The 24,911-nt window shown below is 29.0% G+C and overlaps 1 protein-coding gene across 3 annotated transcripts in view; it reads left to right on the forward strand.

The window, feature by feature from the left end:
• The window catches only part of LOC111633333 (GATOR complex protein WDR59-like), a 60,520-nt gene that overhangs the window by 18,366 nt on the left and 17,243 nt on the right, over positions 1–24,911 (forward strand). For all 3 annotated transcript variants that reach the window (XM_023377882.1, XM_023377883.1, XM_023377884.1), the window contains 14 exons: positions 1,538–1,623; positions 4,220–4,300; positions 4,380–4,417; positions 4,488–4,576; positions 4,660–4,776; positions 4,900–4,977; positions 10,681–10,849; positions 14,912–14,991; positions 16,122–16,397; positions 16,511–16,675; positions 21,232–21,327; positions 21,413–21,554; positions 23,042–23,271; positions 23,349–23,494. In XM_023377882.1, coding sequence (XP_023233650.1) covers positions 1,538–1,623; positions 4,220–4,300; positions 4,380–4,417; positions 4,488–4,576; positions 4,660–4,776; positions 4,900–4,977; positions 10,681–10,849; positions 14,912–14,991; positions 16,122–16,397; positions 16,511–16,675; positions 21,232–21,327; positions 21,413–21,554; positions 23,042–23,271; positions 23,349–23,494 — 1,793 coding nt within the window. The remainder of the gene's footprint in view (positions 1–1,537; positions 1,624–4,219; positions 4,301–4,379; positions 4,418–4,487; positions 4,577–4,659; positions 4,777–4,899; positions 4,978–10,680; positions 10,850–14,911; positions 14,992–16,121; positions 16,398–16,510; positions 16,676–21,231; positions 21,328–21,412; positions 21,555–23,041; positions 23,272–23,348; positions 23,495–24,911) is intronic.

The raw sequence follows: 24,911 nt of genomic DNA on the forward strand, positions 1-24,911 counted from the left end.
CCTGAACCTTCGCTGTGCCATTTGCATTAGTGATGTACAGTTGACACATGAGTTGTTGGAAACCGCATATGATACTGTATAGTGTTAATTTATATTGATTTTATTGTTATATTAATCTCTATGTTAAATAAGTCAAATTCTAAAGCTTATTGAGGGTTGCGTTTTAAATGGAAATATTATCTTGCAACCTGCTGGAATTTGTTAAGTGATACACAGCAATTGTTAGGAGTCCTGTTCCATTTGTTTACCTATAACAAAATTATAATGCTGCATAAACTATTTATATTTTATTGGAGATGTTGATTTTGACTTGAGTGTGTTTACCAGTAGATGACATTCAATAGCATTCTTACCAAAGTAGTTTTACTGAGATTCTGATTCCCATATTTCTTTTTGTATGAACTATATAATACATATATCATATATTAAAAGGCATTACAGTGTAAGAGTTTCAATGAAAGTAATGTGGCTTAATTATTAATTGACTCCATCATAAGCTGCTGTATATTTGGAGATTGACTTATAGATAAGTCTAAACTTTGTTTGATCTGAAAATCTTAAGGTTGACTTGTGCTTCAGATCAACTTATAACAGCATATACTCAGTATGATGATTTATTTTTTGTATATTATTTTAGTTATTTTTTAGTATGTTAGTGTATCTTAATTCAAGTATTAAGTTGGAATGGCATTTATTTATTTATTTCATTCTTACTTATACCTGATTTAAAATAAAATAAAATTGTTATTTGATAATGCAGTTATAACAAACTCCAATAATTTGTATAAATCTTAAATTTTTTAAAGCATTTTTCAATTGAATAAAATGCATGTGTCAAGAAAATTTCCTCTCTTAGTTTTTATTTTATTTATAGAAATAATAATTACAAAACATTTTATTATAATTATAATGGTATTTCTTCAGTTTTAAGAGGCACAATTTTTGTAATTTCTATATTTCCAAATCAAGATATGTCTTGTATTCAATACCACTTTGACGAAGAGCATCTTGCCATTTTGACAAAGAACAAAATTTCAACAGAATAGTCATTACCTACACATAAATGAACTTTGTTATATATGTTTATTCTGTTGTTATTTAAGTTATATGCATTAGTATTAATACAGATATTGATTTCAGCTAAAATTTGGACTTCTGTTTGCCAGTTAAAATGTCTCCAAAATAAAATCATAACATTGAAGTAAAACACACTTTGTATGTAAAAGAGCTTGGAAACAATGTTGTGTAATAGTTAATTCTATGCATAAATTTATAAACATATGCCATTGTATATTTAAAAGAAATTTGAGCATTTTTATTTTAAAACTGACGGTTTGTCTTATAAATTAATGGCATCTTAGAATCAAAGATATACAATAGATAATAATAATTCTTTAATTTTAATACTGTAATTACAGTTTATTCATAAAATTGTGAATTTTATTTTTCATTTTTTAAATAAAACTTACAGTATTAAATAATTAGAAGTGAATTAAATATAGAATAAAAAAAATTAATTTATATTTAATATTTATAGTATAATCAATCTGCTGAATTGCTTCAGTGGAAAGATAATGATGTAATACAAGTTCAACCTCTTCAAGCTCACACTCGTTCTATCAGGTAAATGAATGTCATCGTTTATTTAAGTAATTCATCAAACAAAGAAAATTTTATATTTTTTCATTTTCATGAAATTTTATATATTTTTAATTTATGAATAATTATTATTCTATTGGCATGATAATCTGCATTTATTGTAAGAAAAATAACCAAAAATTTTATCTGAAATGAAAAATGAAGAAATAATAAATTTAATGAAACATTGGCAGTTTTTTTAACATGATTCTGTTGAATGATTGAATAGACATTAATTACATGACATCATGGTTATATATTGGCACACAAAAAATTGGTTGTGTCTGTATTACAGTGCCATATCTTTTAAATAATTTTGATGTAAATTAAATACAGTTGAAACTGTCTATCTTGAATCTCACAGGAATAAGAAAAACATTTGAGAAAGACAGGTTTTGAGATATACAGGTAACAGTAAAAGGTTTGATTGGAGCTACAGTAGTTTATTAATACAATAGCAAGTACAGTACATCTGTATTAGGTGAAAATAAAACATTTTGACATATCTGAACAGAAATAGTTGGTCAATAGTTTCTGATGCCTGACTTTCTTCAAACAATAAGATGCAAGTCGAACTTGTAGCCAGTCAGAGAAAAACAGTGTTAATTGCAACTATCTATTATATTGCGTGAGATATTTCTTAACTACAATTTATGCTTTGAAAGTGTAGTTGTTGAGCTTTGAAACTGTAATTGACACTTCAGTCAATAATTTGATATATAGAGGTTTTTGAAGAAAATTTTTTGAAAATAACATGGAAAAATATATTGAAATTAGGTTGAAAATGCAGATGGAAAAATAAATTTTGAAATCTTAAAAGCACTAATTTTTTATTGAATTGAAACATTGAAATTCTAGGTCAGCAGTTCTCAAACAATGCATCAAGGAACACTACTGCCTTGCAAAAAATTGCTAAATGTTTTTCAAATACCATAAAAGTATATTTTAAAAATGATAAGAAACTAATTTATTATATATATGGATGTAATAAATCTTTGTGCAAAATATATTAGGCCTATAAGGTAGCAGTTAGTATAGTACACAGCTATTTATGATTTAAAATATATTAATATACAGGTATCCCTCATATAACGTAGTAGTTATGTTCTGAAAAAGTGCCATGTTATGTGAATTTGTGCTATACGAAACAAATGACTCATGCAAAACATGGGGTTACATTCCAGGAGTTAGCAAAATTATACTATTCTTTTTTGTTACTAAGAGTTTGTTACTAATGTTTATTAAAGCAATTTATAATTTATTTCCAATCAATAATTAATTAACAATCACAATTAAAAGAACTATATTATGCATTAATATTAATTTTAGCTAAATTAGGGTGTTTTTACAAAGTATCATTGTCATCTCAGCTTTTTTGTTGATCTTAATCATAAGTATCAGCAACATTTTCATATTTTTTATTTTTATCAAAAAATTTTTTATGGATGACAAAATAAAAATATGTTATTAATCAAAAATTTGTTCTAGCAGGTTGTGTTTGTTTGGTCAAGTACCAAGTGACTTTTTTCCAGAATTTGTGTTTGAATACTGAATTGTTCAAGTGCCGAGATACCACTGTATTTCATTTGTCATTTTACAAATGAAGTAATCATTCTTAGCTAAGTAAAATCTACGAATAATTACTTCACAGTTAAAAAAGTTTAATAGCACTTATCTAAAAATGTTTAAAAATACTTTACTAAATACAAAGATTAATCTATAAAAACAAAACACAGTGACAGTTTTAAGAGTTAAAGTTTGAAAGTAACGACGATGACACCTGGTTGATAGGAAAGTTAGGGCAATTTATTTGTTCCTTGTCCTATCAGTTTTTGTTAAAGTAAACGTTATGAGAAGCACAAAATAATTTGAAAATTTCAATGTTCTAAAATCCTTGGGCAACTTTGAGATGACATGCATGCTTACTCGAATAAAAAAAAATATTGAATAATGAAGTTTAACTTACAAATTGCAAAATTTTGTAAGGAGGATTTTCAAACTGTGTTAGAGTGACACCATGTTGTAGAAGTACTGTGTTGTATGAGGAATACCTATATTTTTAATATTTTACACAAAGTGTGCCAGAAAAATTTTTTGTGTTTTTCAGTGTTCTGTGAGCCAATAAAATTTGAGAACCACTGCTCTAGGTATTAAAATTTGTAAAAATTTATTTTATTTAACAGTATACATTTATTTGAATTATCAAATAATGTTGTGTGTCTTTCGGAACTTAGCATAAAGTTACTAATGAGAACAAATCATACAGGAATACTCCTTTTGATGGAAAAAGTATATTTATTTTTTATAATTTAGAACGGACTACTTTTTCCATCAAAAGGAGTGTTCCTGTATGATTTGTTCTCATTAGTAACTTTAAGCTAAGTTCCGAAAGACATACAATTAATTGAGAGAACAGCAAGCAATTAAGTACTATCAAATAATGTATTGTATAAATTTTCCAAATCCATTTCCTATTATTTAAATATATTTTTTTAAATTTTAAACATTAAATTTCATTCAAAGATTTTATAAATAATATAAAATTTTATATAAATAACTAATTTGAAATTTATTATTATAGTGATTTAAATTGGTCATCTTTTGATGCTAATGTATTAGCAACAGCTTCAATTGATACATTTATACATCTTTGGGATCTTAGGTATTTAATTATCATATTTATATAATTATATAAATATGTTATATCAGAATTGTTAATGTTTTATCTTATATTATTTCAGAGATCCAAAAAAACCTGTGACTTCATTATCTGCTGTTGGTAAGTGCTTTTATAAAAATTTATATTATGAAGTTCTAAAAATATAATTTTTAAATTTCATTTTATGCAGCTGGTGCTTCCCAAGTTAAATGGAATAAAGTAACTGAAAATATTATTGCAACAGCACATGAAGGAGAAATAAGACTTTGGGATCCTAGAGTAAGACATTGATAAGATAGAAATATTTATGAAAAATTAAAAAATATGCAAAAAAATAAATAAAATTCGATTTTTTGTTTTAGAAAAGTACTAGTCCTGTGCAGTACATATCAGCACATTTATCAAAAATTCATAGTTTAGATTGGAGTCCAATACAAGAACATCAGTTAGCTACATCTAGTCAGGATTGTTCAGTAAAAGTAAGTTTTTCTAGTTTAATTAGTTGACGATAATTTATCAAGAAATCATGATTAAATATTGAGAATTTTATGAAAGCTAATCATAAAGTTGCAATAAAATNATTATTTTTTTAATTTATTTAGTTTTGGGATGTTACTAATCCTAGAAGAGTGGAAGGTGTGTTAGATTGTGATTCACCTGTTTGGAGAGCTAGATATACAGTAAGATCTATACTCTATGTAGTGTTGATGTTAAGTAAAACAATATTATCATGTTGTAATTGTATAAATACTTATTTTTTATAATATGAATTACATCCATTATTATCTTCATACTTTAAATAGAAAGAGAAAATAATAAAAGGTATGGACTAAAATAGGGGTTGTTGGTTGAATACAGGATAATTATTTAAATATTAATGTTGCTGAATACCAAATATTCCTGTTTTATCTGTGTGAGAAGCTGGGGGTAGAGCGTCAACCTCTAAACCCCTTTTAACGGCGATGGATTGGTGAGATCCGCTCACGTTGTCACTGGATGACTGTTTCAAAAATAGGAGGGCTACTTTTGGTCGAGTGGGGAGCGCAATGGGTAAGTCAATAGGGTGTCTTTGTGTGCTGAAATAAGTCCACACAGGATCAAGTTAACAACAAAATAATAATTTAATGAGTTAACTAAAAGCATACAGTAAACAGATACACCAAAAAGCATACAGTAAACAGATACACCAAAAAGCATACAGTAAACAGATACACCAAAAAGCATACAGTAAACAGATACACCAAAAAGCATACAGGCATAAGTAACATAATGTTTGGTACTATGATTAGGGCTAAGAGCTAAGACTAAACTAATGATTGGTTATACAAAATCTAAGTTCAGTTCCAAACGATAACAGGAGACTATCTATATGTCCACGCAAACTGATACAGAGAACAAACATAATTGTACCTTAGTCGAATGCCTTTGATGAGCCGATGTCTTCGAGTTGAATCAAAGTAAAGTTGGTATCCAGTGCAGAGTCTTCTATGTGCATGGAGGGTGGCGAACTGGCTTTGACTATGGCCACTCGGAAAATGTTCACTGAGTATATGGCGAGATAGAAGTAGTTTATGTTTGTCGTTGTCAAACTTGTCCACCTTCAATATGGCAGAACCAGCCATAATTTATGATTTTTATTGGAGATCTCTCTGTCTTGAAACTTGTTCTTCCTGAACGTTGGGTGTCTCATCGTTATATCTCTCGCAGGTGTGGGAATGTAGGTCAGGTGACCTTACATTTCCAGTGATGACACTTAAAAGTGTCATCACCGGACCGGTTAGGGCAGTGGGAATATGACTTATTGTCAGTTTCACAACATAGAAATGTTTACAATTTGCCTTTCTCTTTAGCCAACATTTTAATGTTAGTAATGATTTTTGCTGATTATTGACGGTTAGATGTAATATTTACTCACCTTTCATTTATCCAACCCATGGGAGGTGGAAATACCGAAAATGGGGGAACTTTTCTCCCTCATTATAATTAACCATATTATTAATCATCTAATTAATTGATGTTACATTGACCAATCAAATGATAAATTAAATTAACGAATCAATTAATTTGGTAGGCAGGTGTGAGATCCCTTGGGATCTCACACCTGCCTACCAAATACTATTTAACTGAGTATCAACTGATTTACTGTATTTGGAACTACATGAAGCAAAAGGCTTAAGTAGTGCTTACCTATCTTTTTGGTCTACCATCCCCTTTTAGTTCACATATTTTATTTCACCCCATACATATTTCATAGTACTCTCATAAAATAAGTCAAAAATGGTGCACTGAAAATTAAATTTTAATCAAAATTTTTTAAATTTAAGCATTTATTTTATAAATAAAAAAATAATTATCCAAAAGTATCTTAGAGTACTTGATTTATTAATATAAAAATAATTAATGATGGGTCTGATGCAATGAGATTAATTTTTCCATGTCCAGTTTGATAGTAATCCTTAGCATCCTTAAATTGTCCATTCAACTATTTCTAGTTGAGGTAGCCTGTAGTCTTATTATTTGAAATATGTTGCCAGATTCTTTTGAAACTTCACAAAGAAGCAATTGGCAACATTTTCACAGCAAACTGTTGAGTGAAATTATGATGAAAATTTTTAGATATTACAGGTTTTGGTGCAATAGTTACACTTTTCAAAATGAAAGAATAAAGTTTATCCTGCCAGTATTTTAACAGTATTTTTATTTTTCTTGTCTTCCAACACACACTAATGCCTCTTTGCTTTCCAGTGCCCCTAACTTCCTTGCTTTCCAGTATCCTCTTGAGTCTTTTTTCAACTCATAAAGAGGCCTACTTTGGGAATCAATAGCTTAGATCAAGATAGAAAGTAACATCTTCTCTCACTAATAAAGGTTATATACGTTATTATTTAAAAAAATTATTATTATGATGAAAAAAAATTAAATTATGCCATTGAGGTCCAATGTTTTTTGGCTGCCCCACAGAGTTGTATGTTTAGTGAGTGTGTAGTATGTTCAGCAAAGAGTATTTATGATAACCAACAAAATCACTTAAACAAAATTTATCACTCGAATTGTGATTATTAATAAATTGTGAGAAACGGGGATTTATAGGGTAAGTGGTTCCCTAAAAACCTCTTAGTCGGCAATGATTTGGCAAAAACTGCTCACATTGTCATCAGATGACTTAATAGGAGGGTCTTAAACAGTCGAGTGGGAGTGCAGGGGGTATGTCGATAGGTCTGAGAAATGGCAGGTAGTCAGGTTTATAAACAAAAATAATATACATTTAATATCTAGCTAAATCTAAGGTTACAGTACAGTGGTACCTCAGGTTACGAACGCCCCAGCATACAAAATTTTCAGAATACGACATGAAATTCGAATATATTTTTGCTCCACGATACGAACAAAAACTCACCATACGACGTTACATTAGTTTGCATTTTTCATTTGTTTTTCTTACTACAGTTATTTTTTTAATGTATTCCTTGGCTTTAATTTGAGTATGTTTTTCGAGGTTGGAACGAATTATTTGGTTTTACATGTAATCGTATTGGAAAAGATGATCCACCTTACGACATTTTCATGATACGATCTCAGTTTCGGAACGGATTAATTTCATATCCTGAGGTACCACTGTACACTACTGAATACACTATTAAAGCTACATGACTAAATGGTTACTAAATGACCGAGTATGTTGCTCGGGCCAAAATCCCGTTCTTATGTTTACTTTGATTGAGAGAGAGAGTTTACATATGAGCTAAACATTTACATCTGGTAGATAACTGATTTGATGATCTCCTAGAGTATTGGGTCATTGTAGGTCTTCATAGAGAAGTGACGAGTTGTATTGGCTGCTGCTAGGTTGGAGCCTTGGGTGGCTTCTGTGCTGTATTGCATCTTGGGATATGTCAAACTGGCTATGGTGTTCTGGGGATGTCTGCCTGGTCAATGGTATTGAGTCTAGCCGTCATCTTCTATGCCCTGGGAGATGTCCACTGAGAACTGGGTGGCTGGAGATGTCTGCCTTGCTATAGCATCTCATGCAGTCCACTGGTGTCCACTGAGTATGGCTGACGGGTAACTGGTGGGTAGAGCTCTTCTATGCTCTAGGAAAATGTCCATCCCTACTCGAGTTCCAGCCTCCTTTTTATCCAATTTAGCTTGGGGAAATCCATCAGGTAATTGGATGTTGTTGGAGACAAAAGTTGATTTTGTAAGTGTTGGGTCATAGATGGGCCGTCGATAACGTTATGATGTTATATAGAGCTCTCTTACCATATTAGGATCAAAACTTGTATGATCTCTTCTATATACAATAGGTTGTTTAATTTAACACTCAATTGTTATAATTCTCAAACATTTGTTGATAGTAAAGGTGATATTCAATTCGTTTTCTGTGTGATGTTTTCTTAATGATCACAATGGCGAAATAGGCTTAAGAATTTCCTTAAATTAGCACAAAATTGGGCCTATGATCCTCACAAAATAATATTTGCTCAAGATCATTTATTAAAGGTGTATATGTTTTAGAAAGGAATAAATAACAATATCTATAAATATCTGAGTTTTTAAATGTACTTTTCATTTTATTCTGTTTTATTATTTTATTCCTTTTTCTTTCTCTCTCTCCTCTCTCAACGCAAATCAGATTATTTAGCCAAATAGTTTGGCTTTGAGGAAGTGTATCCAAATATTGAATACATGTTTAATTAAAATGCCTCAATGTCCTTTTTCTTACTAAGATATAAATTTTCGTCTATAATAACAACGTATCTTCTATTACCAGGACTTATTATACTGGCACTACAGAAAATATTACAAAGTTTTACAGAAAAACATTTTTTTTTTTACTTAATATACCTGTNAGTATATTTTAAAAATGATAAGAAACTAATTTATTATATATATGGATGTAATAAATCTTTGTGCAAAATATATTAGGCCTATAAGGTAGCAGTTAGTATAGTACACAGCTATTTATGATTTAAAATATATTAATATACAGGTATATTAAGTAAAATAAAAAATGTTTTTCTGTAAAACTTTGTAATATTTTCTGTAGTGCCAGTATAGTAAGTCCTGGTAATAGAAGATACGTTATTATAGACGAAAATTTATATCTTAATTGAATACATGTGTTTATACCAAATAGTTACTTAGTGGTCAAATAATACACCTAAGTACTCGATGAAGACTAAATTCTCTCCCTCTCCCACCCACGGGGGAATTTCGAAAGATCCCTTCTTAGTGTGCATTTCCATGGCATACCCTACTAAAACGCAGATAAAAACAAAAAATCGCATCTAAAATAGTATAGTAGAAGCCATTCTTCCGGTTGAGCCTTAATCCTCTCCCTCTCCCCCCATGGGGAAATTTCGAAAAATCCCTTCTTAGTGTGCGTTTTCATGACGTACCCTAACTGTGTACCAAATTTCACCTTTTTAGGTTCAGCGGTTTGTTCTGGGCAATGATGAATCAGTCATTCAGTCAGTCAGTCAGTCAGGACAAGTAATGTTATATATTTAGAGTATATTGTATTTGAAATTTACAGACTTATCATATGTATGAGACTATTATGCTCTTTATACCATTTTTATTAACATATTTCAAAATGCAATTTGGCTATGTTTACTTAGCCTCTTCAGTTGGATATAGGTCTAAAATACAGGAAATTGTTTGAGACAGTACAGAAATATAGCATCAACATGCATACAAACACATTTAAATAATTAACAAAACCAGTCAAAATATGACATTTACAACTATCAAAAGAACATTAAGATTTGGTGCCAATCACATTTAGACCTATATCCAACTGAAGACTGCTAAGTAAAGATAGCTGAAATGTATTTCGGGGTATGTTAATAAAATGGTCTAAATAGCATAATAGTCTCATATGTATGATAAACCTGTAAATTTAAAATACAATACAATAGTATAATATATACATAATAAAATAAGAGGATTTTTTCAATTTTACCAATAATAATAGGAAAGAAATTTTAATTTGTAATATTTCAAAGAATTTAATTCTAAATTATTTATAATACCTTATTATAAAAGAAAAAAAAAACTAAAGTCCAAAAATTAAACTATTTTCAGTCATCTAAATATTTTTCTTTAAAATTACAATGAATGCACTAGACTGACATTTATAATATTTGTAGATAACTAATGTAATGGGACTATAAAACATTTAGTTGCTAAGACATTCTAATAAGATTAATGTATTAAAGAAAATTATTATTGAAATGAAATGTGTATCATAAATTAAGTATAAATTTAAGATGATAATTGGGATATTCAGGTATTTTTATATAAAAAATTAATACTTAAAAAAATATTTATACTTTTTCTCAAATAAATGCAATGTTTTGTTTATTTTCTTTTTATAATAGCCTTTTGGTGATGGCTTAGTAACGGTAGTTGTTCCTCCACTGCGTCGAGGAGAAAATAATTTAATGTTATGGAACATTTCAAATATGGCTGATTTGTCCACTCCTGTTCATACATTTGTAGGTCATTCTGATGTTGTTATGGAATTTGCTTGGAGGAAAAAAAGGGAAGGTAATAATATATATATAAGTAATATATATAGTATTTACAGCTATAATTGTAATTTTTCTAATATTAATAGTAAACTTTTTACATATATGTAAAGAATACAGATAATAATTCATAATTTTAATAGTGATGGGTCAATACCAGAATTTCTCCTGATTCCAATTCATTTGAATACTTTGTAAATTTTATTTTAGTTTAGAAAACTTAATAATTTACATTATGAACACAGTACAATCATTAATTAATAAACATCAAGCTTAAGAATGGAAAATGATAGGAAAATTCAGAATTAATCTTTTAAGAGAAATCTGAAAATTCTCCATTTATATGTAGATATGCATGCTTTTATTGCATAACTACAAAATAAATTTGTAATTTTATTTCAGATAAAGTTAATAACACTACCCTCAAAGAAAGTGCAGTTAATTCCCCTTTACTCTAAGAACTATCCTATCATGTCATCTGGGGTTGCCATCTTTGGAAACTATTTTGTTGGCTGATGCGATGACCAGAAGTGGGGAAAGGGGGAAGGTAAATGGGAAGATGCACTTTTTTTATATGCTTCTCACAATAGGCATGCTTCATAAATGTTTTAATTTCATTGTATTTAACACTAAATGAGGTTTGGCAAATGGTGCAATGAGCTGAACAAATATCATCATCATCATAATCATCATAAGTTAACCAATTTTTGACTCCATTCACTTGAGCCATGAAGGTCTAGACCAACTCATCTTGAAAAATTGAATTTTAAAAATCAGTAAACTTCAAAACGGCAGTAAACTTAGCACGAACAAGTATTTTTATTAATTTTATGCGAATTGCATATGAAAATTTAATGTATTACACATCATCTATGAACAAAACTCTCATAATTATAATGAGAAAGTCATTTTATCATTAAAAGTAAACATACTAAATTTTAAAAATATAATCAATCAAAATATAATTTTGTTTATTTTTAAACTGTTTTGCTGACACTTAAATATTTTTTTGTTGATTTTTGTAGCCTCGATTTGAAACCAAGTAGCCTGATAGTTCAATCAATGTTAACTTGCTTATAATTAAAATTCTTAAAAAGCTGACAAATTTATTTAAAAAAATGAATGAAATTACTAAAAAAATTAAAATAAATATAAAATTTGATTATCTTTTGTGAGAAATAATGCTAAAACAATTTCTATAGTTATGTCACAAAAGAAAAAAGAGTTATAATTGAAAAAAATTGTAATATAAGGGTTCAAAAAGTTCAAAAATTAAATAAATAACAATAAATTAATAAAATTTATTAAAAATAAGTATAAAAACAAAATTAGTACTAAACAAGTAAAATGGCAAAACCATATTTGGGACAAGACTATGTCTCAGAGACAGAATCACTTTGATGCTCAAAGCAGGTCTCATTCTCCTATCTTTTTTGATATCGATGCTTTTGGGCATGATCGTTCAAACTTTGCCAGCCACGACCATGAGATCGTCCACGATGCATCTTCGATGAAATTAACTTATCTAATTTCAAAATTTCTCTCTGTTGCGTGTCAGCCCGGGTTGAATTTTTGTCAATGTGTAACAAAAACTTCCCGTTTTTGAAAAAAATAATTGTGGCTATTGTATCTTCCGAAATTATTTTTTTATTTTGCACAAACAATATACAGTTTAATTCGATTATAATGTCATCGAATGTAACAACAACCCTAATATAACGTCAAATTTTTATCGGTCCTATGATTTTACTATACTAGATAATGTTAAAAAAACCCACTTGTAATGACATAAAACTGTTTTAACATCATATTTGAAGCACTCCCAAATTTACAAAATTAGATTACAAATTTTATTTAACATAGAAGAAATTATGTGTTCAGTCCTAAGATCAGAGTTCACTTCTTAGAATGACTGTGGGTGGTACTCTCCCCTACCCGACTTTGGTGGGGTGAGGTGGCTGTTTTGCCTGTTTGTAGAAGAGGGTCACCATTTTGGATTTTATTTTGACTCAATTCTCAGTCTCTTGACTACCTACGAGTTTGGATTTTTTTTATGCGCAAATGATTTGGGCACCTAATACTCTGTGCCAAATATCAACTCTTGACATGTACTCCTTCATACCTCTATGCTGATAAGAACGAGTGGCAGTACAATTTTATAAACAAGACATAGTCTTGTTAATAAATTAAAAGCTAAAAATAATTAAATTTAAAATTAATTAATACTCTGGCCTTTACACTGAAACTGAAACCAAAATTAAAAATAAAATCAAAATTAATTAAAATGTTTTTAAAAATCATTTAAAAGTTTTGAAATTTTCATATTGTAAATCAAATTATCTGTTAGTTCTAATTCCCTTCTTTTCATATGTCCTTATACAACCTCTCCGTTTAGGACTATTTGATGAACAAAAATACATAGACATTCGTTGATTTTTTGTGCAGAAACTTTCAGTATGCAAAATTCCTCAATTTTGAAATAAGCTAATATCGCTTCCTTTGACATACGAAATATCCCATAATTTACAGTCCATTTTCAATAAGCATTACTAAATAAACTAGAAAAAACGAAAAGTTGCTACACAAAATCTAAAAACAAAGAAATTAAGCTAAACGAACACACTTCTTGCTGATGTGTAAAACCAATTTGCATAATTGTGTGAAATTTGTGACATAAAAATGATGACATCGCACCTTCAGATTTGAAAAAATTTAAAAAAAAACATAATAAATATAAAATCAAAATTATTGTAATAAACATTTATGAATAGTTACAACAACATTTGTAGTAGAATAAAATGAATTTTCACTCAAACAGTGACATAAGCACATAAAGATGCTAATCGTTTCATTGAACTTAGTGTAAAGATAGCATGCGTATTAAATTCACAATCATCTTTCATAAATTTTAAAATTATTTAAAAAAAAAAAAATAGTAAATTTACTTCCATTTTCTCTTAAACCAAGTAATCTTATGTAACAGAAAAACAGTTTGAAAATTGGGGATACCCCAATACAACATTGCTCTAACACTGTTTTGGAAATCCTCTGTAAAATATTTTACAATTTTTAAGTGCAAACTTCACTATTTGATATATCTGTTTTTTTATTCAAGTAAGCATGTGTGTTGTCTCAAATTTGTTCACAGATTTTATAATATTCAAATTTTAAAATTATTTTGTGGTTTTTATCAGGTTTACTTTAATGAAAACTGATAGGACAAGGAACAAAAAATTGCACTAACTTTCCTATCAACCAGGTGTCATTGTCGTTGCTTTCAGATTTTAGCCCTTAAAACTGTCACTGTGTTTTCTTTTCATAGATTAATCTTTGTATTTAGTAAAGTTTATTAAACTTGTTTTTAACTGTATTATAAAATGATTATAGAATTATGCTGATATCTGAGTACTTGAACAATTTCATATTCCAACACAAATTCTAGAAAAAAGACGCTCAATACTTGACTGAACAAATGCAACCCACTAGAACAAATTTTCAATTAATGACATATTTTTATTTCATCATCCATAAAAATTGTTTATGATAAAAATGAAAAATATGAAAATGTTGCTGATACTTCTGATCAAGATCAACAAAAAAGCTGAGATGACGACGATACTTTGTACAAAGAGAATGCCTTTGTTTAACTAAAATTAATATTAAAGCACCATATGGTACTTTTAATTGTGATTGTTAATTAATTATTGGTTGGAAATAAATTATTGATTACTTTAATAAACATATTTCTTTTAGTAACGAAAAAAAATAGTATATTTTTGCTAGCTTCTGGAATGTAACCCATGTTCTACATTAGCCCTTTGTTTCGTATAGTACAGTTTTGCATAACGCAGTACTTTTTTAGAATGTAACTATTGTGTTATACGAGGGATACCTGTATGTATGTATATATGTGTCCGCGATCATTAAATGAAGTATAAAAATTACATTAAATCTGATATGAAGTTTGTAATAATATCTAAAAAGTTTAAAATATTGTTAAAAAAGATAAGCAAAAATAATAGATTTTTTTAATATTTATTATTGCGTTGTCATTAATGATTTACTTTCCATAAATTTTAAGATTCAAAAGAATATCAATTGGTGACATGGTCTAAGGATCAAAGTTTAAGAATTTGGACAGTTGATTTATCACTTCAAAGAGTAAGTAAAAATTATGAACATCTTTAAAATAAAAAATACTCGTGGTGCATATGTTACTGAAAGACCGAAATTAGAGAATGTCAATATTCTCCAGTGAATGTTGACACATACAAAATACATTGGTAAAAGACTGAATATTTGGTTATATTATTATACATTAGAACAATCGTTGGTGTATGTTGACAAGCACAAATAAGCTTTGGTGGAGGTCGAAACGACACCTGAGAAGCCGATGTCAACAGAGAGGTGACAGTCCGTCGCCAAATCCTTTGTGGGTAGCCGGAGGTAGGACAAGGTCTTACCTCTTTTCCTGGCAACGGTTTGGTGGAAACCGCCCACTTTGTCACTAGATGGCATTTTTGTGAGGTGGGGATCGGTTTGTCAGGTCGAGTGGCAGAGGATGAGAGGGGTCATCGGTAAGGCGTCAGCGATATCTGAATAAAAGACACCATTAACAGATCAGTTCATAATCATGTAATAATGTAATCAGTTTGTAATTTGTAAAGAAAAATTACTTTCCATAGATGAGATTTTTTCTCAAGAAATATCGCTGAGAGAAGCAGCTGCAGCTAATTCGAAAAGTGGAGGGAAAGGCTACACACACTGTCATTGTAAAAAGAAGTGTTCCACGAATAAATACGGTTGTAAAAGCAAGGGACTCTTGTGCAATTCAAAGTGCCATAACAGTTTAAGTTGTTGCAATAAATAAGATTGTATAACATTAATCACATAATTTATGTGTAAGTTTATTATTGTATTATTTTCTTTAATGATTAAGAATATACTGTTTGTTTTAGGTTCAACAATTTATTTACATTTGCTGTTACTTAAGCTTTCTCCTATTTTGACATATTAAAAAGTTGCATTTTTGTCTTAACATAATAAAAATATTTTTATTCAACATTTACCATCAGTACATGCTGAATGTTTACATTTGCTAATGTAAGTGAGAAATAATGATATTTAGCAAATATATTGTACATACACGAAACGACTGTGAATGCTGACATTTGCCAGATATCGGTCATTCACAGTAACACATATACTGTATTAATTTATATAGCTTATAGGTTCAATTATTGATATTTTATATATATATATATATACACAATTATTATCATTATTTTTAGCTTTGTGGATTGGAAAATTTTGTAGAAAGTGATGATGCAGAATTGTTAATATCATGTGTACAAGGAGGTACTAGTCAAGATTTTACAGATGTTGCAAGTATTACCTCTCAAATGAGTCCTCGTGAAACAGAAGCTGGTAATCAAAGTTCACCACCACAGACTCCTCAAAAGTCGGTGCCGGACGAAAATGCAACTTTACCATCATCTCAACCTGAAAATCTCCAACAAGAATTTTCTCTTGTAAACTTGAACATTCCTAATATTACAATTGATGAGGTAATAACTTAATTTAAATAATAATAATAATTTTTCCTGATCTGAAATTAAGAAAAAATTATTTACAAATTATTATAATTTTATCTCTTTATTAATAAATATTTGATTTTCAGATGGATGTGTCAAATAGAACCTGCATTGTAACAGCATTAATTAGAAAACATATGGTTCGTTTAAAAATTAATTTTCCCAGTTCTTATCCATATAATGCATCGCCAATATTTCATTTTTGTAAGTCTACAACAGTAGATAGCAATATAAAAACAAAGTTATTAAAGGTAAGTTTTAATAAATTTTTTAAAAATATTATATATTTTTGATGAATTATTTGTTGTTTTTCAGATATTAAAATTCTTTAATACTTTTAAATATTAATTGTAGTTCTAGAAATCATAATTCATTCTATTAGTATTTATTACTATCATTAGCTAAAATTAAAACAAATATATATATACTTTTTTAATTCTAGAAATAAATGACTCTAATTTAGTTCAATTGAATATTAAAATTTTAAAATTAACTAATATTAAAATTTTGATATTTTTTACTCTTTCCACTCTGTGGGAATTAAGATGACCTTTTTTTAGGTCCATTATGGGTTTGGCCAGGTCAGAGATGGAGTATATATGCAAATCTGGGTTGGACCACTCTCCAAAAAATTTCTAGTGTTTTGATATGTCCCAGGTCACAAGAGCAATAGGTTAATTTCTTAACAGCCTCAGCCATCTGGCTGGCTAAATTCTGATAGCTAGATATTTTTACAATATCTTCATTCAATTTCAAATATATTTTTAATCCTGGTGATTTTTCAAGGCTAATTCAACTCACAACTTTATTTTCTCTTTCTTATTCTTATTGGCTAATCTCATTATGCCTCTGATTCATAATCAACAAATAAATATCTAATTAAAAATTATATTTAAAATGTTTAATTGCTAACATTCAATGTAGCTTTCTCAAAAAGAATGATTCATTTAATTTCATCAAAATTCTAAATTTAATGCAAATAATTCATACAAGGTCTGTTCAAAAAGTATCGGACCTTATTTTATTCCGCGTAAACCAATGATGCGAGAGAGGCCTCCTTCGGTGGAGTTGTGGAGGGGACAGTCATGCACAGCCCTGAATTTTTTCCCGCCTGCAGGAAGCGTCAGTTGTTGGCAATCGGCCTATGAGTGAGGTCATGTAGTGCGCTGTAGTCGGATTTCACTAAGCTGGAAAATGACTGAACAACGTGAGCAGCGATATTACATCAAATTTTGCCAAAAACCTTGGCGATACCCGAGTGTAAACCATTCGCAAGATTCAGCNTAACTAATATTAAAATTTTGATATTTTTTACTCTTTCCACTCTGTGGGAATTAAGATGACCTTTTTTTAGGTCCATTATGGGTTTGGCCAGGTCAGAGATGGAGTATATATGCAAATCTGGGTTGGACCACTCTCCAAAAAATTTCTAGTGTTTTGATATGTCCCAGGTCACAAGAGCAATAGGTTAATTTCTTAACAGCCTCAGCCATCTGGCTGGCTAAATTCTGATAGCTAGATATTTTTACAATATCTTCATTCAATTTCAAATATATTTTTAATCCTGGTGATTTTTCAAGGCTAATTCAACTCACAACTTTATTTTCTCTTTCTTATTCTTATTGGCTAATCTCATTATGCCTCTGATTCATAATCAACAAATAAATATCTAATTAAAAATTATATTTAAAATGTTTAATTGCTAACATTCAATGTAGCTTTCTCAAAAAGAATGATTCATTTAATTTCATCAAAATTCTAAATTTAATGCAAATAATTCATACAAGGTCTGTTCAAAAAGTATCGGACCTTATTTTATTCCGCGTAAACCAATGATGCGAGAGAGGCCTCCTTCGGTGGAGTTGTGGAGGGGACAGTCATGCACAGCCCTGAATTTTTTCCCGCCTGCAGGAAGCGTCAGTTGTTGGCAATCGGCCTATGAGTGAGGTCATGTAGTGCGCTGTAGTCGGATTTCACTAAGCTGGAAAATGACTGAACAACGTGAGCAGCGATATTACATCAAATTTTGCCAAAAACCTTGGCGATACCCGAGTGTAAACCATTCGCAAGATTCAGCAGGCTTTCGGGGACGATCCTCGAGGCCAAAAAAAGCGCGGCAGGTCCGCAGCAATATCAAAGGTCATGTTGACAGTTTTTTCGACTCTCGTGGGGTGGTGTGTCGTGAGTACGCACCACAAGGCCAAACCATCGCAAAGGAGTACTACCAGGAGGTCCTTCGTCGTCTTTCCGATACAGTGCGACGCAAACGACCGGATCTGTGGTCGATCAAAACTTGGCAGCTCCATCGTGATAACGCATCCGCCCATTCTGCGCATCTGATTCGGGCTTTCGTCGCCAAACACAATACTCCTGTGGTTCGTCACGCTCCGTACTCTCTCCACATGGCTCCGTGTGACCTTTGGCTATTTCTCAAGCTGAAAATGCCGCTAAAAGGAACCCAAATTTAGTCGAGAGAAGACATCATGCGAAATGCGACAGACCGGCTGATAACCATTCCAAAAGATGCGTTCCAGCAGTGTTTCCAGCAATGGCAGGAACGCTGGGAGAAGTGTATACATTACCAAGGAAACTACTTTGAAGGGGATTAGGGTTTTGTACCTCAAAGTCAATAAATTTATTTTTGCCGACCAAAGGTCCGATACTTTTTGAACAGACCTTGTATATGCCAAAATTTTGATTAAGAAAACTTAATTAGAACTATGAAATAATTTCAAAAATTTACTTTTAGTAATTTATTTATTTATTTTCTATAATTACAATAAACATTTTATTAAAACAACAAATATTTTTTAAAAATATTCTTCTTTTTAAATTCTATTTAAATTTTATGTATTCAATTCACTATATAATTAAATTAAATATTATTATTAATTTAATAATGTGTCTTTGAATGTGTAAAAAACAAATCAAATTTTAATAGAATGCAAATTTTCTGTTCATTTATGTAAATTGCATGCATATTTATGCGAATAATTGTTTACATAATGGAAAATCAATTGAATTTCAATTTAAAATTTTTCTGTTTACTTCATTTATATTAACTTTACATGTGTTTTATATTTATTTGTAATGTTGCAAGTAATATGTATTTATAAAACAATATGTTAAGTTTTCTTTTATTTATTAATATGGGTTATTTGACCCAAAAGCTACTTTTGAAAATTTATAGTAAATCAAGGTTATGGTTTATAAGCTTCACATTATCCACAATATACCTTGTAAGTCATTTAATTGATGTCATAAATTATCATAACATCAGAATTTGAGTTAAATGTTTTATGTTCAAGATAAAATGAAAAACAAAAATACAATAGGAAAAAACATATTGATGAGGAATTCATTTTCTAAATTGTTTATATATTTCTTTTTCAAGTTTGTAAAAATTGTTTTGCTACTAAGAGTAATAATTTCAATTTTGAGTAAAGTCATCAGATAACATTTTCCAAAATATATTACCCATATTTAAGAATAAAGTTGTTTAAATACTTAGGAATTAATGATTAATTTATAAAACATAAATTTGATATCTTATTTCATATTTTCTCCTTTCTAATTAACAGTGTAATTTTCTCAGAATGTTAATTGCTATTGTTCTAGAGCTGTGATATCTTTTTACAATGCTTTTCATTCTTTTTTAATAAATTTAGTAAAATAGGCTCAAGTTTTAAATTTTATGATGAATTTATGTTTTATGACAATAAATTTGACATGTTTACTTTTCTACTAAAAAAAATTGTAGTAATTTGCTTATATAATAATGTAGTAGTAATGCTATAAGACTTATATTTATGTCATTTTGTTTTTCAGAGAATTTGTAGTTTAATGAATTTTTTACCATTTTATTGTAAAATTGAAATGAATTTCTTCAAGACTTGAAGGAATCTATTCACTAGAGAAACATTTTTTACATCTCCTGAAAAGTTTGTTTTTTGGCATTTACAACATTAAGGCATTGCACACTTAATTTATTCGAGATTAAAATTTAATATGCTTTGTATTGAATCTATAATTAACATTTTACAATCTACTACATTTTATTACTGTTTTAATATTTGACTTTATATATATCTTTACTGTTTTCTTGTGGAAATGAACATTCATAATTTGTTTAAATACTAATTTGTAACTTTGGATATTATTTTTTAAATTTAAACTCAAAAAATTAGCATGGAAAATTCAATATTATGTAATCCTTGCATTATAAGATATAAGTTAATTGCATTTGGAGAAAATATAATGGAATTATAACCTATAATGAAATGCATAAATACAAGCATAATGATAAAGAATCTTCAAATACCGGATTAATATAAAAATAACCACTTAATAAAACCAATAACCGGTATTAAATAATCGTAAAATGAACTGCGAACGTTTTCGGTTCCTTCCCTAGGACCTTTCTCAAGCAGCGATTCGTCATTAGAATAACTATGAACGAAGACCAGTAAATAGCGATATTCGAAAAATTCTTCGAATTTTAAATTTTAATATTCGAATAATTTTTCGAATATTGCTATTTACTGGTCTTCATTCATAGTTATTTTAATGACGAATCGCTGCTTGAGAAAGGTCCTAGGGAAGGAACCGAAAACGTTCGCAGTTCATTTTACGATTATTTAATACCGGTTATTGGTTTTATTAAGTGGTTATTTTTACAAGCATAATGAGAAAATAGTTAAAAATAACTGTTTAATATTAACCAAAATGAAAATATAAGTATTTTTGTGTGTGTAAATGAAATTCTAGCTCTTTTAATGAGTTACTTTTGATTTATTTTTTATTGTAGGTATTACGAATGACTTCTCAACAACAAGTTAAAAGAAATAGGACTTGTTTAGAACCTTGTCTTCGTCAACTGGTAGCAAGCCTAGAGTCTTCTATAGTTAGTTTTTTGATATTATTTAATGATCCAAAATTATTAATTTTAGTTTTGGTTTTTAGGAAATAATTTAGAAATATTTATTTAGCCTGAAGATATGGAGAAGAATAATGAAAGCCCTTATCTGAACTCTTCAAAACAACAGTTTAGGCCTTTACCAACTTTTAGCAGCATTTTAGATGTCAGTGTTCCTTTTCCTCGAACAACAGGAGCAAAATTTTGTGGAGCAGGTAAGTAATTTTTAAATTTATAAACTATATTAAAGATGATGTATTAGTCATTAATTTTGTTTAATTCAGAGTACCCAGGATAGTGCACTAAAATTAAAAATTTTTTGTTTTTTGGCCATATATATCCAAAAGTCAGTAAGTGAAAATTCATATCGTCTTACCCTTCTTTTTTGAATGAATATTTGAGATCTAAGATTGAGGAATTTAAAGTAGTGAAAGGGCATAAAATATTACTGAATGATGATGATTTGAACTGCTCTCCTACTGCAGTATTGTTAATAAAAGTTAGTTTATTTATTTATAAAGTGAGAACAAATTGAAGTTTCAATTTGTTCTCACTTTTATACTTTTTTACAACCATTTTATATAATTTTTCTTGCTTTAAAATCGAGCAAGAAAAATTATATAAAAAAGTTTTATGGCTTTTTTTAAAGCAATCTAAAGTATACTTATTAGTTATAATCTAGTTTATAATTGAAAAAATATTTTATACAAAGATGACTTTAAAATGCCAAAAATATTTATTACATAAAATTTTCTTGCTGGATTTTAAAAGTTTTTAGAGCTTTAATTTAAACATTAAATTACCTTGTTTAAATTTAAATAATAGATAATCTTCTGTTAATAAATAATATCTTTTAATATAAATTGTGGTATTATCTTGCCAGAAATATAGAATTAATCAGCAATATTATCTGCCAGAGATGATAGAATTTGATCATTATACATGTAAGCAACCAATAAAAAATACAAATTATATTTATCATCAGCTTAAATATTTTTCATGTTAACATTATATTAATTTTAAATAAAATTAAAAAATGCATAAATACAAAAAACAACACACACAAGTGCGCACACAATTTTTTTTTATAATACAGTAGAGCATCGTTTATCTGAATCAATTGGGGACTGGGGTTGTTCAGATAACTTATTTTTTGGATAACTGATTACGTATGAAAAAATATATTAACCTATCCCATGTTGAAATTTTTCTCCGTTGTGTGTCGCTTTGTGTTGAATTTTCATCGATGTTAAGCCTAATGTAAACTTTTAAAAATAATAATCATGTCTATTGTATCGTTAAAAATTATTTCTTTATTTTTTACAAACAAAATAAATATATTGAAAAATATAAAAACAAAAAAAAAATTATACTTTATTAGTTAATCTAGTATCAAAAACATTCGATTTAGCATGACACACAGTCCTCAGAAAAACACTACACAAAAGTGCCAGTGCTGCCAGCTAAAACACACACATCAACAAAAAAAATATATTGGAGTAACCCAAGATATAGATAGCCAAAGATTGCAGTGCCACAGCACTAGCAAAAATTTAAATTTGCCGACTGGAATTTTTTCGGATAACCGACTTTCAGATAAACAACGCTCTACTGTATATAGATTCTTAGATGTTTAAATCTATGTAAGAATGTCTGTATATTTTGCTGAAAATTTTTAAAAGAATTACTTATTTATTTTTAGATTTCTTAGTTGTATTTGTCAGACCTGCTCATCTTTCAAAGGCAAATGTTCCTAGTGAAATCACACCTCGTTCATTATCAGCTTTTAGTGTTTATTGCACTAGTGCACTTCCTTTAAAAGGAAGACAATCTCAATCTCCTGGTCAGTATGCTCTAGTCTACTCTCCAGTTACACAAAGTCCGTCAGGTGAAGGTGGCGTATCTATCTCTACTTTTTATCGACAAGATAGGGTTGGTTTACAAACAAATATTTACTTTTAAAGTTAAAATTATATATTTTAAAATAATTAGTATATTTTACTTTTCAGAAACAAAAACTTCAATCAACCAGGCATTTGGAGGGAAATAAAAGGAGAATTTTAAATCAAAAAGTGTTAAAGAATTGTGAATCAGTTTTAATATATAGCATTGCAGGATTAATGGCCCCAAATTACTTTTTAGCTGAAAATTATGTGTGAGTTTTTTTCCTGATAATATTGCTTTTTTAATAACATTGGACAAAATTGTCCTATGACATTAAGTTATTGGAATACGACATGATTTTGTCTGATTTTATAATAAACTGAAAAAAATTTTTTTTTTAATTATTTATACATAATATTTGATCGATCCATGATGCAATTTCTATAATGCAATTACATCTAGAAAATGATAGACTCATAACAATACTGTCAGTAATACTTTTTTATTGCAATCCAGTGATGTATGCATGCAATAAATTAATTTGCTAATTTATTATGTGAGTAGATAAGACTTTTAATTTTGTCATTACACAGTGGCCAGATTTTCAATGAGGTTAATAAGCTTGAGTAACAAAGTTATATTATTATTTCAATTATTAAAAAATATATAATATATCCAAACAAATATTACATGGATCAATCAAACTATATTATGCATAAATAGTTAAAAAAAATAATTTTAAAATTTTAACTCTAGATTTGCATCATTGGATGCAATTACATCTAGAAAATGATACTCATAATCCTTAAATGTTATAAAAACCAAATGTTATTTTTTTATTAGAGTACAAAACATCATTAAGAGACTGAAAAGAATTCAAACTTCAAAAATACATCTACCAAGGGACCTTAATAGTCCAAATTTTTCACATTAAATATTATTGGAAATTAATTAAGGCTTTTTGGTGGATGTATCTTTGACACCCTTTTTTTTTTTTTTTTACATTCTTGAATCAGAATAAGATCATAGATTACTATTACAGGTATACCTCGACTTACGTCGTTTCAAGTTACGTCGTTCCCGATTATACGTTGTTTGTCAAAAAAGTATATGGAAAAATAAAAATCAAGTTTAAGTCATTTTATTCGACTTTACGTCTGTCCGCCACAAATATTGAAGTCGTAATATTATTAGAAAAATGTTTAAAGCACATACAATCATATTATAATAGTGATGCCACGAATAGTGATTTTGCCGAATACTGAATACCGAACATTCGGCTATGCTCTTGGCCGAAGCACCGAATATTCGGCGGCCGAATGTTCAGCAAAATATGTGTACATTTCGCGGGTGATATGTCACGACCTGATACATTACGGTGGGTGCGGTGGCGACACTGCGGGCACATTTGTTTTATTTGCGAGTAGATCATGTCACAACATGCATTATTTGTTCATTGTTACATCAAATTGCATTACTAATTATTACTAAAAAATATCACTTGTATCACTTTATATGAAAACTGTTCGCCTAGATCGGACGGCAGACCTTTACAAGTGGTGGTCAGCAAACGCAAAACAGTATCCAAGCCTGACAGAATTCGCTAAGATTTATCTATCGTCTCCCAGCAGTAGTGTATATAGTGAGAGGCTATTTTCAGAAGCAGGTATAGTTTATGAGGAAAAGCG

This window comes from Centruroides sculpturatus, unplaced genomic scaffold (assembly GCF_000671375.1).
Source record: "Centruroides sculpturatus isolate CEXI.00-Female unplaced genomic scaffold, Cexi_2.0 scaffold888, whole genome shotgun sequence".
NCBI classification, from domain to species: domain Eukaryota; kingdom Metazoa; phylum Arthropoda; class Arachnida; order Scorpiones; family Buthidae; genus Centruroides; species Centruroides sculpturatus.